This window comes from Indicator indicator, chromosome 6 (assembly GCF_027791375.1).
Source record: "Indicator indicator isolate 239-I01 chromosome 6, UM_Iind_1.1, whole genome shotgun sequence".
Lineage (NCBI taxonomy): Eukaryota > Metazoa > Chordata > Aves > Piciformes > Indicatoridae > Indicator > Indicator indicator.
Window position 1 is genome coordinate 16,936,244 of NC_072015.1, and position 18,910 is coordinate 16,955,153.

General features: G+C 41.9%; 1 protein-coding gene across 1 annotated transcript; it reads right to left on the bottom strand.

Moving 5' to 3' along the window:
* Positions 1-8,987: 8,987 nt before the first annotated feature.
* On the bottom strand, positions 8,988-12,054 carry LRRC14B (leucine rich repeat containing 14B). Its single transcript, XM_054381925.1, has 2 exons — positions 11,150-12,054; positions 8,988-9,630 (listed from the first exon to the last, which is right to left on the bottom strand). Exons 1-2 carry the CDS (start codon positions 12,052-12,054, stop codon positions 8,988-8,990), a joined length of 1,548 nt encoding a protein of 515 aa, XP_054237900.1.
* Between the last annotated feature and the right edge of the window lie 6,856 nt (positions 12,055-18,910).

Sequence of the window (18,910 nt, forward strand, 5' to 3'; positions counted from 1 at the left end):
AAACTCAAACATTACTTAAGCGGCACTTGCAACACCAATAATAAAGTACCCACCATGAAAAGCATCTCAATAGTTTGTCCACTTCTTAACTGTTTGCTGATGAGAAATCTCTCAATGTTAGAAGACAGAAGACATTAAAAATAACCTGTAATTCACACCTCTGGTGTTTTTTCCTGGCCAAAGAACCTGAAAATTGATGTTTCTTTTAACACTTTCTGACTCAGAACTGCCACAATGCAGAACAGTCTAAATTGATCTAAACAGTAATCCCCAACACACTTGCTTTAGTGCAGAAGAAGAAAAGAGATAGGAAAAAAATCCTGTAGAATGCTGCTGCATCACCTTTGGTTTCAGCCCACTAATCTGGTCTACCCAGGAGAGCTACTTCACTTACATTCTTATCAGTTCGATACCAACTTTCAGCCTGAAAAATCCTTGTATTGCTGATACTGGTGCTTCTTTCTTGCTTGCTAAAGGGCTAACATAGATTTTGTAAACTTTGTCCCACAGCAATGGGAAAACACTGAACACCACTATAGAATTAGAAGAAAATAGCAGACACATACCCTGAAACCTGCTCTTTTGTAACTTTTCATGCAATCAACACTGTTGCCAGCTCAGAACTGCATTGCTTTCCTCTCCCTTTCCTTTGCCACTTACTGTTTGAGGTAAGATCAAATTGGAGGATAAAATCTGTAATGCTAATTTTCTAAGTGCTTTCGGGAAGATTGCATGCAAATCTCCCAGTATGTTTACTCCCATCACAGCTCCTTCTTTAAGGAGGAAAGTGCTCTAATCTGTCATGCATATTTGCAGGGGATGGTCCTAAATCTCTGAATTCATAATAGGGAGCTAAGGATTTTGTCTCTTATAGGACTTGCACACACCACCAGCAGCTTGTTAGAAACACAGAATGATAGGAGTTGGAGGGGATTTCTGGAGATCAGCTAGTCCAACCCACTTGCTAATGCAGGTATATCTAGACCAGATTGTCCAGGTACATGTTCAGGCAGGTTTGGAGTCTCTCCAAAGAGATTCTGCAACATCTCTGGGGAGTCTGGTCCAGTGCTGCAGCATGCTCACAGGAAAAAGGTTTTTCTGTCCATTTAAGTGAAACCTCCTGTATTGTACTTTGTACTTGTTGCCCCTTGTCCTATCACTGGGCACCATTGGAAAGAAACCAGACCCATCATAATGACCTTCACCCTTTAGATATTTTTATCCATTGATAAGACTCCCTCTCAGTCTGCTCTATTCCAGGCTAGAGAGTCTAACATCTCTCAGCCTGACAATGGTCACAACACTTGAAGGGTGAGTTACACATTAATGAACAACATTTTCCCAGGGTGAGCAGCACAGCACAGGACAAGGTTGTCCAGAAAGATTAGGAAATCTCCATTCTTAGAAGGGCTGTGGCAGACCTTGTCTACTGAATGGCCCTTCTCCAAGTGGGGGGTTGACCTCTGGATGTCTCTTTCAATGAACATGTGTGATTTTCTCTCTCCTGTCAATAGCCATTCTGCCTTGCCAGCTCCCTTCCTGCCTCAAATCATTGCATCTTGACTAGCAAAGGGAGCTAGCTTACACATTCTTAGCATACTTCTTCAGGACTTGGAGTATCCTGCCTTGGACTTTCCCACCACGTAACCGTTCATCTGGCCTTTCTCCTATCTTGATTTCTTGAGGACTTACTCATCACACTGAAACCAATGCTTCTTTAATTTCTGGATTTCTTCATTGCCTTGCACAACATTGACTACTACCACTTGACCCACTTTATTCCTGTCACCAGGCTTGCAGCAAAATGCTCAGCACACAATAGTTTCCATGCTATCATCCATTCCCTCCCCTGACTCCCAGGGTCTTACAGTGGTTAACATCACCTTCTCCTTCTACCACCCAACAGTAGCCTGGCTTCCTTATAGGACTACAGAGTGACAACTACTGTGCCATGTAAACCCCTTCCTAGTATTTCTTCTTCTTCTCCTTGCTTGAGATCTCCCAGTGAGGTTCTTTCAGTCCTCATTGCCCTTCACTTCATGGAACTACTGTGCATTAACTCAGTGTTTTCCAGTGTTCCTCTCAAGTGATTCCAAGTTATGGTTGCAATATTTCCTCACCAACACCAGTGGGGTATCCATCCCTTACGTTGAATGATCCCTTGTGGCTTTGCCTCTGTCTATGCTGATAATCACCTTCAATCTGAAGCCTGACATTTCTGCTGGTGTGCTGGATTTGAAACACAGAATTCATAGGCAGAAGGGGGAATGAGGAATATAATATCTGCTTGTATTCAGAAACCAAAACTAAGCACCCTCTCTGTACAACCTTCTTACAGGTAATTTACTTTAAACAGCAAATCAGTTACCTACACTGTTTTGCTATACAGCCAGTAGATTATTGTGAGTAACAGCAGAGCTGAGATTTAATTCCATTGTCCTTTTAAAATGTCTAAAACTGCAAGAGGCAAAGTCAATAAAGAAGACAAATCACTTAAGATCTTTTGAGAATGTGGTAGAAAGAAGTTTTGAGTAGGCAGAAACAATAGATGTAGGTGAGAAGAAAAGGGAAAAGGAAGCAGTACTATATTTCTAAATTTATTCATGGAATTGCTTTGGTTGGATAAGACCTCTAAGATTATCAAGTCTAACTGTCAACTTAATACCACCATAGCTATTAAGCCATGTCCCAAAGCACCATATTTACATGTCATTCCACCACCTCCCTGGCAGCCTGTTCCAATGCCTGACCACTCTTTCAGTAGAGAAAGTTTTCCTAATACCCAGTTTGAACCTTTGCTGGCAAAATCTGATGCCATTTCCTCTTGTGCGATCACTTAAAACTAGAGAGAAGGGACTGACATCCTCACTACAACATCCTTCATTGCTTAACACACAAATGCAGAAATGCACAAAGGGCAAGACCTAAGTTTTCTGTCTCACAAGATGAGAGGAACATATTTAAACCAACGGCAGTAACTTTTGTGATGCTTTTAAAGAGCAAGCTGTGGCATGCATTGCTATATATATAAATTAAAATATACCAGTGTTACAGTGCATCATTCTTGTGTCACGTTTTTCTAGATGTCAACCTTTAGAGAAATATGGTAATTTGGGGTCAAACTGATGACAAGAAGGAATATTTTCTTAAGGTAATAACTGTCTTATTAAAAAAAAAAAAAACACTTCAGTTTAATAAAGGAGTCCCATACTTGAAGTGAGAAAAGGCACATTCATTCTGCAAGGGCACAGCACTGCACGTTATCAGGCCAGGGACTCAAAAGAGTATCAGCGGAATACAGAGAAGTTTCTATCTTGATGCATTCTTGGTTGTGATCTCCAAGGAAGTAAAATCAGTTTGTGGTACTGGTTTGATACTGACAGCACACTGACTGCCAGAGGAATTGTAGTGGTTTCATAACCAAACACTTGATAAATACCTTTAGGCTTCAGAGATTGCTCCACAGTTTCTGTTGTCCTATTCCATAGATAGAAATCTTTACTATGACGTTTCTGGTCTGGTAACTAGAAAACAACATGAGGCAGGTATCTTAAAGTCTGCAATACTCATAGTCTCAAGGAATCTGCCAGTTTCTGGGGAAGATAAAGTCACTGGAAGACACAGAAGGGGTGGTAGGTCCACATCATGGTTAAAACTATATCAGCCTAAAAGTGGATAATGGCTTTGCTATTCATGATGTTCAAAATAGGTAGCTGGCCAGAAAAAGCACATCAGCCTATGAATTATGCCTAAATTCTTCATCAGGATAAGCTCTTAATTCTTCACAGATTCAAAATGAGGTATTGGAAAACTCAGGCATGTTCTGAACCTATGCACTAAAACTGCATTCAAATTTCCCTGGGAATCCTACTTTGATAAATCATTAGTTAAGGACATAAAGAAAAAAAAATACACACCTCACAAATGAGCACATTTTAGAAAGCCAAAGGCAGAAAGAAGCTCAAAGAAAACTGCAGCTGTATGAAAGAGGAACTATGCAGAACTTGTTATAATTATCCTGAAGGATGAAGGGGAAGTGAAAGAGCTGAAGGATGCATCCATTCCCCACCTCCCACATCTTTATTACAGATTGGGTGTACCAATGAATTCTGAGAGGACATCTGGGGCACTGGAATGCCATAGATGCCACATACAGGTGTGTGACCCAGCCAACACCTGCACTGTGTAGGAAAAAGAAGGATGACCACTCTTCTCTTAAGAAAGTACCTAATTTTCCTAATTTTTTTTGTTTTGTTTTTGCTTGACCCATAAGTGCATGATAGGATGAGAAGAAATGGCCTCAAGTGGCGCTGGGCAGTGACTGGCTGGAAAGCAGCCCTGAGGAGAGAGACTCGGGGGTGCTGGTGGACGAGAAGCTCAACATGAGCTGTCAGTGTGCACTTGCAGCCCAGAAAGCCAACCAGATCCTGGGCTGCATCAAGAGAAGTGTTGCCAGCAGGTCAAGGGAGGTGATTCTCTCCCTCTACTCAGCTCTGGTGAGACCCCACCTGGAGTACTGCGTCCAGTTCTGGAGCCCCTATTACAAGAGGGATATGGACATGCTGGAACGTGTCCAGAGAAGAGCCACCAGGATGATCAGAGGGCTGGAGCACCTCTCCTATGAGGACAGACTGAAAGAGTTGGGGCTGTTCATTCTGGAGAAGAGAAGGCTCCGAGGAGACCTTATTGTGGCCTTTCAATATCTGAAGGGGGCCTACAAGAAAGCTGGGGAGGGACTTTTTAGGATATCAGGTAGTGACAGGACTAGGGGGAATGGAATAAAGCTGGAAGTGGGGAGATTCAGGCTGGAAGTGAGGAAGAAGTTCTTCACCATGAGAGTAGTGAGAGCTTGGAATGGGTTGTCCAGGAAGGTGGTTGGGGTTCCATCCCTGGAGGTGTTTAAGGCCAGGCTGGATGAGGCTCTGGGCAGCCTGATCTAGTGTGAGGTGTCCCTGCCCATGGCAGGGGGGTTGGAACTGAATGGTCCTTGTGGTCCCTTCCAACCCTGACTGATTCTATGATTCTAAGTGTAGACATGGCACTTTGGGATATGGTTTAGTAGGCATGGTGGCTTTGGGTTGACAGTTGGACTTGATGAGGCCTTTTCTAACCTTAATGATTTTAAGGTTTGGTGATTCTAAGACTGTATGATTGTCCAACCCTGTAGCTCACAGTTTTGTGAATTCTCGGTATGTTAAAAAGCCAGTGCCAAGTTAATGAATTAATAAAGTTGTAGCATCTGATAGCAACTGCTAATAGGGCTGAAAGGGTTGTAATCAATGCAGCTACACATGGCTGGTGACTGGTCACTAGCAGCGTTCCTTGGGGTTCAATTCTAGGCAGTTCTGCTCAACATATTTATCAATGAGCTGGATGCAGGTGTTGAATGCCTCAGTAGCAAGTCTGTGGATGACTCTGAATTGGGAGTTACTGTTGACTTTCTTGAGGGATATGAGTACTTGCAGAGGGATCTAGGTAGATTGGAACATTGGACAGCCATCAAAGGCATGAAATGTAACAAGAACAAATTCCAGATTCTGCACCTGAGAAAGAGTAACACTAGACACAAGTCTAAACTGGGAGACAACTTGGGGGGTATTGGCTGATAGCAGGCTCTGTAGGAGTCAGCAGAGTGTCTTGGCAGCCAAGATGGCAAACCTCACCTGGAATGCATCAAATATAGCACAACCACCAGGCCAAAGAGGTGATTATTGCTGTCTTTAGCATTGTTGTGGCATCAACTTGACTACTGTGTGCTGTTCTGGGCCCCACAATTGAAAAAGGATGTGAGGGTACTTGAATATATCTAGAGAAGGGCAACAGTGCTGGTGAAAGGACTGAAAAGAATGTCCTATGAGAAGCAGGTGAGAACACTTGTTGAAAAGAAGAACTCATTGATCTCTATCTGTTCCTGAGGAGGGGAATTGGAGGTGGAGGTGATGAGCTCTTCCTAATATCCAGTGCCAGGACATATGGGAGTGTCTCAAAGCCACATCAGTCATTGGAGCTTCAGACTTGACATGAAGAAATATTTTTTTGCGGAGAGGGTGGTGAAATACTGGAAAAGGCTTCCTAGAAAAGTAGTCAGTGCCCCATGCCTGTCAGTATTGAAGATGCATTTGGACAGCTGGTCCCTGAAGCAGTCAGGCAGTTGGACTAGATGATCGTTGTAGGGTCTTTCCAACTGAACTATTCTGCTTTATTGTATTCTGTTTTATTACATTCTGTTCTTACACTTGACTGAGACAAAACCACATGCATCTGCATTACAAATACCTTATCTGTGCAGTGCATCTGTACATTACTTTAACTTTGCAGTAAAGCTCTTAGCAAAACTGCTAGGGAGGACAAGGGAGCATGTGGAACTCTGTCCAAATATAAGCAAGACTATACTGAAGCCAGTTCTGGCATCCTAAATCACATTCTAAATCACATCTGTGTAAGTCAGCAATTTAAATTAAGTTGGTTTTTTTGGTTTGTTTTTTTTTTTTTTTTTTACCATGAAAGCACAAGCAGGTCATGTCCACTCTTTTTCAATTGTACCATCGTGTGTTTAATCAATAAAACACGTTAGAAGGAAGAACGTGTGCTAGGATGACATCAAAAGTCCATTTAAATGCAAGCTAGGGAACTTGGGAGCTCTGCTTAGTACTCAGCCCATTAATTTTTTATTTTTTATTTGTAAATATTTTTTTGTAAGCTAGGTTAGTAACTGCTTGCATTTTCATAATGTGGGTAAACAAAAAGCTTCACAAACCAGCCAGATCTAAACACAAATTGTTTATGTCTTAATCCCAGATAATGAGATACAGTATTACTTCAAGTAAGCTCATTTTGTTATCTTAATAATGATCTTTAATACAACAACAATACCTCAACTCCTGCTACAACATTCACTTGGAGTGCTGAATCAAGTTTTTGTGAACTGTTAAAGTATATTTAATGACAGAATGCTTGGCATTAACTTTTGTGTCTCTAGTTCTACATCTACATCTACACTGCGGGGTCTTTCAGAATTGGCAGAGCTTATCAACAGAAGCTTCAAATTGAATTACAACAAGTAAGATTTGCTAACATATTTATCTTTGGTCAGTCCATAGTGTTGAATATGATAAGCCAAGTAGACTATGTCACTTGCATACTACCCAGGGATTCCTCCCCATTATAGTCCTCTTTCCAGTTCACAGGATCACAGGATTACAGAATGTTAGGGGTTGGAAGGGACCTCTGGAGATCACCAAGTCCAATCCCTCTGCCAGAGCAGGACCATATAATCTAGTGCAGGTCACACAGGAAGGCATCCAGATGGGTCTTGAAAGTCTCCAGAGAAGGAGATTACATAACCTCTCTGGTGAGCCTGTTCCAGTGCTCTGTGAACCTTACAGTAAAAAAGTTCTTGCTCATGTTGAAGTGGAACTTCCTGTGCAGTAGTATACATCCATTGCCCCTTGTCCTATCACAGGGCACAGGTGAGAAGAGGCTGTCCCTTCCTTCTTGACACACAGCCCTCATATATTTATAAACACTTATTAGATCCTCTCTCAGTCTTCTCCTCTACAGACTAAACAGCTCCAGGTCTCTCAGCCTTTCGTCATAAGGCAGTGCTCCAGTCCCTTCATCATCCTTGTAGCCCTCTGTTGGACTTTCTTGAGTAGATCCCCATTCCTCCTGAACTGGGGAACCCCAAACTGGATGCAATATTCCAGGTGAGATTTTGCTACTACCACCAAGATCTGCACCTGTGGCAGCTCCACCCAGGCCCCCATCCCAGGCTTTGAGGTGCACCACAGCAGCCCTCCTACTCGTCACAGCGTAGCCCCTGCAGGCAAATGCTGCCTTCTGAGATCCTGTTAGTGCTTTTACCACATTACAACACAGTGCCTGTGCTGGTCTGGGATTATATTTGTCTGTTACTCAAGCACATTTCTTGCACTTGTGTTTTCCAGATAAAGGTGATTCTTTAAGGTGCCATTTGTAATTTTGTAGCAGAACAACCCACAGTCCTAGGAGAAGAGAGCAGTATTTTATGCAGAGGATCTTTTAGTTTCTCAGCAATCCATCTGTCTCATTCCCACATTTTTCAAATTGGCACTGGATTATTTTTTCTGCATGTGTTTTCAACTCAATGATGTGTTTTTCTTTTTTTATTTTTTTTTCATTATTACCACTGTCCTAGACTTTCTGAAAGCAGCAAGGTGCGTTCTATCAGCCCAGAAGCTGATTTAGCAAAGGGAGCAGCTTGAGGCCCCTCCTTTCTGCCATGACAAGCATGGCTGTGCAGCACTGTCCTGGTGTGCCTTTGTAAAATACACTTCTCAAGAGCTCCAGCAGAGCCCTGCTAGGCTGCTTGATATTGCTGGTGGAAGCAGGAGAAAATCCTCTACTCTCAGCTTATCACTTGGTTTGCTACCTCCACAGTATGGAATTTTGCTCCTCACCAGCACAAGGTACTAGAGAAACTCTGTAATTCCTCATGCAAAAGGAGGTACATCATGCTTGCCTCTGCAGAAGGACGAGGCACAGACATAGGGAGATTCCTATACATCCCTGACTACTGGGAATGTACCAGAGTCCTGAATTTAGAAGGCCAAGGGCAAACCAAAAAAATCATTTAGGGAACCATAGCTGGGGGGTGGAGGTAAGCACACAATCTTTGTGATATCCTACTGGACTTGGGAAAGGACTTTCCTGTAGGCTTACAAGCTTCACTGCCAAATCCAGAGGATAAGCTAAGCTTAAACACCTTTTGTTTTACTGAGAAACAGAGTGCTTTTATGTAAAATAATGAGATACTCCCTTGTGCTTATGTAAGGTGTATGTAATAGATATAGCACAAAGTACCTTAGATGATCAGAAGCTATTCAAACATATGTGAATTCAGTCAAGAAATTAGACATCTCAAAACCAATCAATGATGGCTCAGTTCTAGAAAAGACTACATTAACTTCTGATTTGGTAGAGGATCTCATCATCACTATATTACACATTTAACTCATTTTAAGAGAAGTAGTGAACTTTTCTAAAGTCTCTTTGAAGGATTTGATCAAATAAGCTCCTAGTTCATTGTTTGTCTCCTGGACAGCTGCATCGTAACTGCCAAAGAGTGGACTTGAAGCCTTCACATCCTCCCTATTTGCTTGTAGTAAAATGAGGTTAAGCTCCTCTGCCACACTTTCATATTTCTGGTGATCATATATGCAGACACTGGCATCATCGATTGGATAGGTGGTGCCAACAGGGTAGCAGTCCCGTGGAACTGGGAACTCCACATTTTTCAGCATTGGTAACTCACAGAGAAATGTGAAAAGGTGCTTAAGTGCTTGGGATGAGAGAGGGTTTCCAACAAACTTAAATTCCTGTAGTTTCTGGCAAGGGCTTAAACCCAAAATCAACATGTTGACATGAGTGTCTTGGATGTTACAGTCCTCCAGCGTAAGACTCCTCAGCACTGAAGAGGAATGCCTAAGAAGCTTAAGGAATACTGATGGGTACATGTCAGATAAATCATGACCACTCAGGTCCAGGGCTTCTAAGTGATTAGCATGGAAACTGCTGGCTAAATAGTCCATATCAGCAAGGTTCAAAGAACAGTTAGAAACATCCAACATCTTCAGTGGAGTTTTCAGTGGGCTGCAGAATTAAAGAGAAAAAAAGGTTTTAAGGCATAAACCATTGAAAAGCTACATTTACAAAATTTCCTACGACTATCCACATTATGAATACAGTTGTCTGCAAGATTCATTTCTTTTTCTAATCTCTCTTGAGAATTAGAATCATGTGCCAACGATGACAAGTATATTTTCCTCCTGAAATCAGTTCCATGGTTTAGATCGTACTTTACCTGGCTTTGAATTGTTGTAATAGGGATTAATTTGTAACAATCTATTTGTCTCTTTTGTAACCAGTTGTATTGCTTGCTGAATTAACAGCAGATTGCTTGCTGAATTAAGAGCAGAATGCACAAAAGCATTAGTGGCTGCTTCTTGTAGGAAGTTGTTACCATTGCAGAGATTTAGATAATTTCTGTTAAGGAAGGATTCATTGCAAGATGAGAGCTGATGACTATTCTCACACGCCTGGTTTTGTTTCTAACTTTGTTTCCGCTATATTTTTTAAATGCCCAAGAGATTTACCTGATGTACTGCTATGAAGTTGCAAAGAGACCTTCTGATGAAAAAGGCTGGGAGAAATATACCTGAAATTATGTGTAAATATTGTGGCTGAATATAAAACTGTTTTGACAGATGAAAATCAAGACAAACACATACTAAATTTTACTGAGACTTCTACCACAGACCTCAGCTGGAGCAAGGTTAGAAAATAGTAATTTATTTCTGTCAATATAAACAGTGTGCCATTCACAACTTCTACATCTTTCTAGCACAGCACAAGAAGAAAGTTTCTAACTAAACTTTTTAACTAAACAGTACAGGAGTAATTTTGTCTGCCTTTTTTTTTTTTTTGTTAGAAGCTCTGAAAAGCATACATTTAGCTAATTTTTGTTCGAATAGGAACACTGTTCACTGGTTCCTTGTTATCTTTTTTTGAGAATTGCAAATTTCCCCCAGGAATTCAGCATGAATGTTCATATTTAACTTACTTTATAGTACATAAAAGCATCAGATCTCTCTTGCCTTGAGATCCACAGACAAAACAAACAACTGGAATCAATATCTCAAAACAAAGTCTACTATAGCCCTGAACACCCAAAAATACAGTAGCTATGAAATCTTACCTATTTATTGCCTGGTTTTTAGAGGGCAAAACTCCACTATAGACCCTGAAAAATACTTGGAATTTGACTTGTCTTGCACTAAAGGTCAGCCCAAACTGGCTGAGATATAAGCTCAGGAATGTGGCAAATCACAAACATCTGGGTGTACCTTGTTCTTATCTGGTATGCAAAAGTATTCTCTCATCATACTCATCAGCTAGGCTTTGAAAGACTGATAAGAGCAGTCAGTTCTAAGTATATTAGATATCCATTGGCTTCCTACCCAACAAATACTCTTTCCTAGCTTCCTGCTTGCCCCTTCTCAGACAGACCCTGACATATACTCACTTCCCTTGTTCTCAGAGATTCTCAGCTAGCTGATGGCACGAGGGGCTGCTCTTTACAGTTTGACTGAAAGTAAGATGACCAAATTACCTGAGCAGTTTCTGTATTCTTCCTGTGAGTATAGAGTATGATATACTCAGCTCAGTCAGCTGCATCATTTCACCCATCTTTTCTGCAATGTTAGTAAGCATCTGTTCATCTGTGGCTGTAAACCTCCGCACATTGAACGTTCGTGCTGGCAAGGTCAAGGACATCAGCAGAGGGAAGTGCATAGTGTTGAAGAGTATTTCCAAGTGTTCCATCTCCAAGCGAACGTTGTGAACAATTTCCAGTTTGCGCAAGGCTAAAGGATCAGTGAGCTTTATGATATAGAAGAATTTCTGCAAAGCCAGGTTGTCAGATCTGAATGCCACACAGCAGATCTTCAGTGGACAATAGCATTTCTTCAGCAGAGCCTGCACTACCAGTTCGTAGTTCCGCTCTGTAACAAACAAGTCAATTAGCACATCGATGCTGATTTCGAAGGTATCTGGATTGCACTGTGTTTGCCGCAGGTAAACCAGTAGGTCTAAACAAATCTTAGAGAGCATTTGTGTCCTGGCCCACCTACCCATTGCCTTCTTACATTCACAAAACTGCACTTCAACATCTTTTATACCTGTCAAGTCGACCACTTTCAACCTTTTCGTGTAGGGAGAAGAACGATTCAGCACATAGTCTCTCAGCCCTGTCAGACAGCTTTCCAAGCACACTAAGCATGTTCTATGGCTCAAGTCTTCCTGGCAGTCCACAGTAGTTCCCAGAAGTTTTCTTATGTTAAGGTCAATGAGTGGCCAGTTCTCTACCAAGTCATGAATCACTTCCCCTTGCTCTAGTAAATAGCTGGCTTTAAAAAGAAGAGGAAAAAGATTATGGGCGACACCACCAAGCCTCTTCCTGGCAAACTCTGCATTTGACACGAATACTTCAGCGCTAATGAATCGGAGAGACTTCATTGTTGCTCTGGACTCCTTGCCATCTCAGAGAGTGACTTCTGCCTTTAACTAAAGATCTTACTTGCTTATCACCTTCTATTTTTATCTGCAGCTGCTGTTGGCTGCTAAAAGAAGCCTAGCTGGAAAAACAGAATGAAGTCACATGCTGTTCTTCTGCTTTCTATTTTGGAGCTACACTGTGATTCTACAGTCACTGTGAGTCTTTCAGTTAAAGAGCATTTCTTCACTTAAACCCTCATGTTTATAACAAAGATAACTCAGCTAAGTACTGCACACTGCCCATCAGGAAGTGTAAGATCAGGGAAGCACACATACATGACCTCTGGGACTTTCACCACAAGAAGGATATGGACCTGGCTGACGGGGTCCGGAAGAGTGCCAGAGAAATGATCAGAGGGCTGAAGCACCTCTTCTACAAAGACAAGCTGAGAGTGCTGGGCTTGTACAGCCAGGAGTAGGGAAAGCTCCAAGGAGGGTTTATAGCAGCCTTCCAGTACCTGAAGGGGGATTACAAGAAAGCTAGGATGGCTTACTAGAACAGTTTATCTTGGAACTTTACAACCACTGCCCCAAATATAGTAGATAAGCAGGTAAAAAGGTCCAAATATACTAGGTAAGCAGTTCAAAAGTTGTACATATGCTATAATTACTAGCTGTTTATGTTCTGAAAGGCACTAGAACTCAGGTTTCAAGAGATTAGTACATTTTCATTTTCTATGGGGATCAGTTACATGGTGCTGTTTTCAGCATTTAAAAAACTGAAATAAACATCATAATACAATATCACCATCTGCCATAGATGAAAACCAGGGGAAAATACTTAATATCTTGACAAGAAATCATGCAAAATCAGTTAAATAATTGTCACCAAAAGTAAAATTCATTACATTCTGGCATTCAAGCTGTTCTAATATAGGTTTTCAGCGTTAGTTTTATGGTCAGCTTCACGTACGTAGGTGCTAAAACACAGCTCACCAAAAGGTATACAGTTACTGCTTTGGTTTCAGTGAGCATGCACCAAAATGCCTTTGCATTTGCTTTATTGGCAGATCAGAAAAGACATGGAAAATCAGTCAGATAAAGCAAGAATGGCCTCTAGTGGTGAAAGCAGCTGGGATCATTCTAAAACTGGACTAGGCAAGTTACAATTTGTAGTGTGTCTCAGTTTTAAATGACAGAGCAGTCTAGCAAAAATTAGCTGGCTAAGCTATGATGCCTAAATTTCATGATCACTTAGAAAACTTGGTAGGATTCTATGCTTTCCCTTTTCACACTCCTCTTTCCAGGAAACTAGAAGCCATCTCCTCTTAAGGCTTCTACAAAGGAAGAATCCTGGGGTTCTGCAGAGGTTGCTCAGTGACCATCTTAAAATGGCAATCAAAACCCACAAGAGAGCAAGGGTCATGAAACTCTGCTTGATGTGTGATGTTTATGAGGAGATACTGTGCTGATAAGGTGAGGCAACACTCCTGAAATTGCATATGTAATGCCAGCAACAAACCCTGGCACTTTGTTGTATATAGTGTATAACTTGTAGTAAACTAATCCCAAAGACACTCATTAACCAGAATTTAAAACTCTTGGCTTGGAAAACACATGAGTTTGTTGGCATCTTTTGCCTCACTGCAATATCATGCCTGAGCTAGGTGTACCTGCGTTAGCAGGGGGTGTGGATTTGATGACCTCCACAGCCCACTTCCAGTCCCTACCATTCTGTGATGCTGTGAGGCTATATGTTGGTTTAAAAAGCCAAAGCCTGGTAACTCTTCTGATTGCATAAGGTGACACTAGTATTGTGTGGAAGTAAGATGGGAAAACAGGAGTAGAACTCGGTGTGAAGTCACATTGAAAAAGTGACATGTGAGGTGTCATGCAAATTCCTGGCATTTTAGGAAATCTTCCCACCTGCTTGCAGCCCTTTGTTGAAAAGAAGAAACATGTAGTAAGCATATGGACTTCCAACATCCTGAGTGTTCTGCTGAGTTTAAGAACTCCAATAAATTTTATGCATTTGACCACAGTTAGAAGGAGAGAAGGAACACACAATAGCTGCAAAGAAGTGTGGAGAAGGACAGAAAGTGCCTGCCACTCCTCTTTCTCTGCAGCAAAGAACCCCTTGGGGAAAGGAAAACAATACCAAAAGCTGTAAGAAAGCAGCCAGAAGACGACAGAAGGAACCAGACTGTGAGGATTACAGGGATGTGGGAGGAACACCACCAAGTCCCAGAGTCATAGTTACTAGGCAGAAGATGACAAACATGGTCCATTTCCACAGGAGCATCACTATGTCAGGACACTGATGAGGAAGTAAGCAAGTCTTAAGCTCTCTTGCCAGCTCTCTTCTTCTCTCTCCCCATTTCCCAGACACAACGTAGGGCTTCTTAAGCCACTGTACAATCTACCTAGATCCCTCAGAGACTCCTCTTGTCCCTCAAAAGAGTCAACAGTGCCTCCTAGTCAAGTATCATCTGCAAACTTACTAAAGATGCATTCGACCTATGTATCCAGCTCAACGATAAAAGTACTGAACTGGCCTTGTAACTGAGCCTTGAGGAACACTAATGGTGACTGCTCACCAGCCATCTGTAGCCACATTCACTACAACCCTTTGAGCCACAGCTGCTACCCCCTTTTTAACTTTAGCAATCGTTCCACATGACAGCAATGTCAGGATTCTATAAATCCTGCTGGTATTTTATTTGAAGATACTGAGTTTACCTGGGCTAATTTAAGGAATTGGTACCATGGACCTTCTGCTCAGTTGTGTTTTCATAATGATGATAAAAATTGAATGTGTCTTGACTTTCAAAAATGAGTTATTGGGACACAAGTTATAGAGCAGTTCTTACAACAGTTACAAACTCATGGGGTCTTTATAGAAGTGTTGGTGTAGTGATTTTCCAAATGATTTACATATTCCAAATGCAAAAGATGGTGAATGGAAAGGAGATCTTTTCTGGAGTTATACATGCTGTCCCAGTTTGAACAATGCTTTACCTTGTAAATAACTTTGCACTTCTTTTTGTTTAAGCAGAAACAGGGTTATCAGATCGTTAGAAGTGTGGAAGAAGCTTACAATCCACAAACTACTTTGCCAAAAGTAGGCCTTCAAAGCTAGCTGATTTATCTCTATTGGTTTAATCTTTTGTTACATTTACAGTAGAACTGCATTTAATCTTGCCCATTGTTTTCACTACAGGTAGACTAATTTAAGCTGAAAAATTAAGAATAGTAGAAGAATTCCTATGTGAGACTTTATATTCAATTTCAAACTTCCTAAAGAAATATGTAAAAAAATACCTGGTCTAGCATCTTCGTAGTATGGAAAGGAAAGTGATGATTACAAACCCCTGCTCTCTGTAGGAGGCATTTGTAGCTGATTTTACAGAGTGATCCACCTGTTGCTGAATCTAGCAGTGTGCTTTCAGGAAGCATGCATATGTATGCATAAGGAATCCTGAAAGCCAGGAAATGTGTATTCATGACTGAAAACAGAAGAAAAGTCTGACAAGAAGGGTCAGCTTAGTACTGATAAGATGTCAAGCAGCTAAGGATGGGAGGAAAAAATAGGTCAAATATGTGCATGTGAACGCTCAAGGTAGAAAAAAGATGAAGACTGAAATGCGTAAAGCTGATCTCAGAGGAAGATAAGGTAGATAGGTACAAAAGACACCTTTATCACCCAATAACCAAAGCTGAATTCCTACCCACACACACATATTTCTAAAGCCTCACCCTAGAGGCTGAGGATTCCTTATGCTTATCTTTTACAACCTTAATGATTATTTGATTCTAAAAATGCTTTGAAATGGTCTCCTCCCAGGCTCCTGACTTCTATATTTACACTTTTGCCTGACCAGTTAGTTGCTCTTGTATGGATGTTCCAGTCTCTTATCTCTGCATGTACCCATCATGAATTGTGTGATTTTCTGAGTCACAATTTTCTGTGTATCTCACAGTCTTAGTTTACTCTGGCAAATAATACTTTGTGAAATGTCTCAAATGTCTTTTGAACTTGATGATCTTAAAGGTCTTTTCTAGCCGTAATGATTCTTTGATTCTCTGATTCTGTGTGGGTGGATGGATAACTTGTGGGATAGCTAAACAGCAAGTAAGCAGGCCTTGGCCAAACCCCAGTCCTTTTCTGTGCTCGTAAGGGGTGACATTGTCTTTATCTAGTATCTATGACTCTGGGACTCAAAAGGAAACTTGCAGATTGTGGCCTCCAGTGCCTCTCACTCCCCTTGTTCCCTGAAGTTTCCAAGTGGTGCCTGTAGACAGCTTGCTGCTCTGCACATCTATGTGTTTCAACAGGCTTGCCCTTGAATAAATACAGATGCCAAACTGAGCTGACATCAGGCTTAAGAAGCCCTACCTTGTGTCTGGGAGATGAGGAGAGAGAAGAAGAGAGCTGGCAAGACAGCTTAAGACTTGCTTACTTCCTCATCACTGCCCTGATGTAGTGATGCTCCTGTGGAAACGGACCATCTTCTGCCTAGTAACTATGACTCTGGGACTTACTAGTGTTCCTCCTGCATCTCTGTAATCCTCACAGTCTGGTTCCTTCTGTCGTCTTCTGGCTGCTTTCTTACAGCTTTTGGTATTGTTTTCCTTTCCCCAAGGGGTTCTTTGCTGCAGAGAAAGAGGAGTGGCAGGCACTTTCTGTCCTTCTCCACACTTCTTTGCAGCTATTGTTGTTCCTTCTTCTCTCCTTCTAACTGTGGTCAAATGCATAAAATTTATTAGAATTCTTAAACCCTAAGAGCATACCTCAGCAGAACACTCAGGATGTTGGAAGTCCATATGCTTACTACATGTTTCTTCTTTTCAACAAAGGGCTGCAAGCAGGTGGGAAGATTTCCTAAAATGCCAGGAATTTGCATGACACCTCACATGTCACTTTTTCAATGTGACTTCACACCGAGTTCTACTCCTGTTTTCCCATCTTACTTCCACACAATACTAGTGTCACCTTATGCAATCAGAAGAGTTACCAGGCTTTGGCTTTTTAAACCAACATATAGCCTCACAGCATCACAGAATGGTAGGGACTGGAAGTGGGCTGTGGAGGTCATCAAATCCACACCCCCTGCTAACGCAGGTACACCTAGCTCAGGCATGATATTGCAGTGAGGCAAAAGATGCCAACAAACTCATGTGTTTTCCAAGCCAAGAGTTTTAAATTCTGGTTAATGAGTGTCTTTGGGATTAGTTTACTACAAGTTATACACTATATACAACAAAGTGCCAGGGTTTGTTGCTGGCATTACATATGCAATTTCAGGAGTGTTGCCTCACCTTATCAGCACAGTATCTCCTCATAAACATCACACATCAAGCAGAGTTTCATGACCCTTGCTCTCTTGTGGGTTTTGATTGCCATTTTAAGATGGTCAGTGAACAACCTCTGCAGAATCCCAGGATTCTTCCTTTGTAGAAGCCTTAAGAGGAGATGGCTTCTAGTTTCCTGGAAAGAGGAGTGTGAAAAGGGAAAGCATAGAATCCTACCAAGTTTTCTAAGTGATCATGAAATTTAGGCATCATAGCTTAGCCAGCTAATTTTTGCTAGACTGCTCTGTCATTTAAAACTGAGACACACTACAAATTGTAACTTGCCTAGTCCAGTTTTAGAATGATCCCAGCTGCTTTCACCACTAGAGGCCATTCTTGCCTTATCTGACTGATTTTCCATGTCTTTTCTGATCTGCCAATAAAGCAAATGCAAAGGCATTTTGGTGCATGCTCACTGAAACCAAAGCAGTAACTGTATACCTTTTGGTGAGCTGTGTTTTAGCACCTACGTACAGTGAAGCTGACCATAAAACTAACGCTGAAAACCTATATTAGAACAGCTTGAATGCCAGAATGTAATGAATTTTACTTTTGGTGACAATTATTTAACTGATTTTGCATTATTTCTTGTCAAGATATTAAGTATTGTTATCTGCTCCTGCTGGCTATACCATTCCTGATATATGACAGGCTGCTATTTGCCTTCTTGGCCACCAGGGCACAGTGCTGGCTCACGCTCAGATGGCTGGTAACCAGCTCCTCCAAGTCCTTTTCTGACAGGCAACTTTACAGCCACTCTCCCCCGAAGCCCGTTCTCCCTTGTCCTATAGTTGGGCATCACTGAGAAGATCCTGACTCTTTCCTCCTGACACTCACCCTTCATAAATTTGTAAACATTAATGAGATCACCTCTCAGTCTCCTCTCCAAGCTAAAAGATCCTGATCCCTCAGCCTTTTCTCAGAAGGGAGATCTTCCACTCCCTGTCCTTCTTGAACTGAGGGGCGCAGAGACTGGACACAATATTCCAGATGTGGCATCACCAGGGCAGAGTAGAGGGGAAGGAGAACCCCTCTTGAACTACTAACCACTCCCCTTCTAATACACCCCAGGATACCATTGTCCTTCTTGGCCACAAGAGTGCATTGCTGGCTCATGGTCATCCTTCTACCCACTAGGACCACCCCATGTCCCTCTCCTTTGTGCTGCTCTCCAAAAGAGCAGTCTCCAACTTATACTGCTCTCCGGGGTTGTTCTTTCCCAGATGCAAGACTCTACACTTGCCCTTGCATTTCATTAAATTTCTCCCCATCCAACTCTCCAGCCTGTCTAGGTCCTGCTGAATGGCAGCACAGCCTCCAGGTGTGTCAGCCACTCCACCCAGTTTTGTGTCATCTGCAAACATGCTGACAGTGCTGTTCCCTCACTGAGGTCATTAATGAATATATTGAACAGCACTGGTGCCAGTACCGACTGCTGAGGGACACCGCTAGACACAGGCCTCCAGCTTAGACTCTGTCCCATTGACCACAACTCTCTGACTTCTTTCCTTCAACCAGTTCTCAA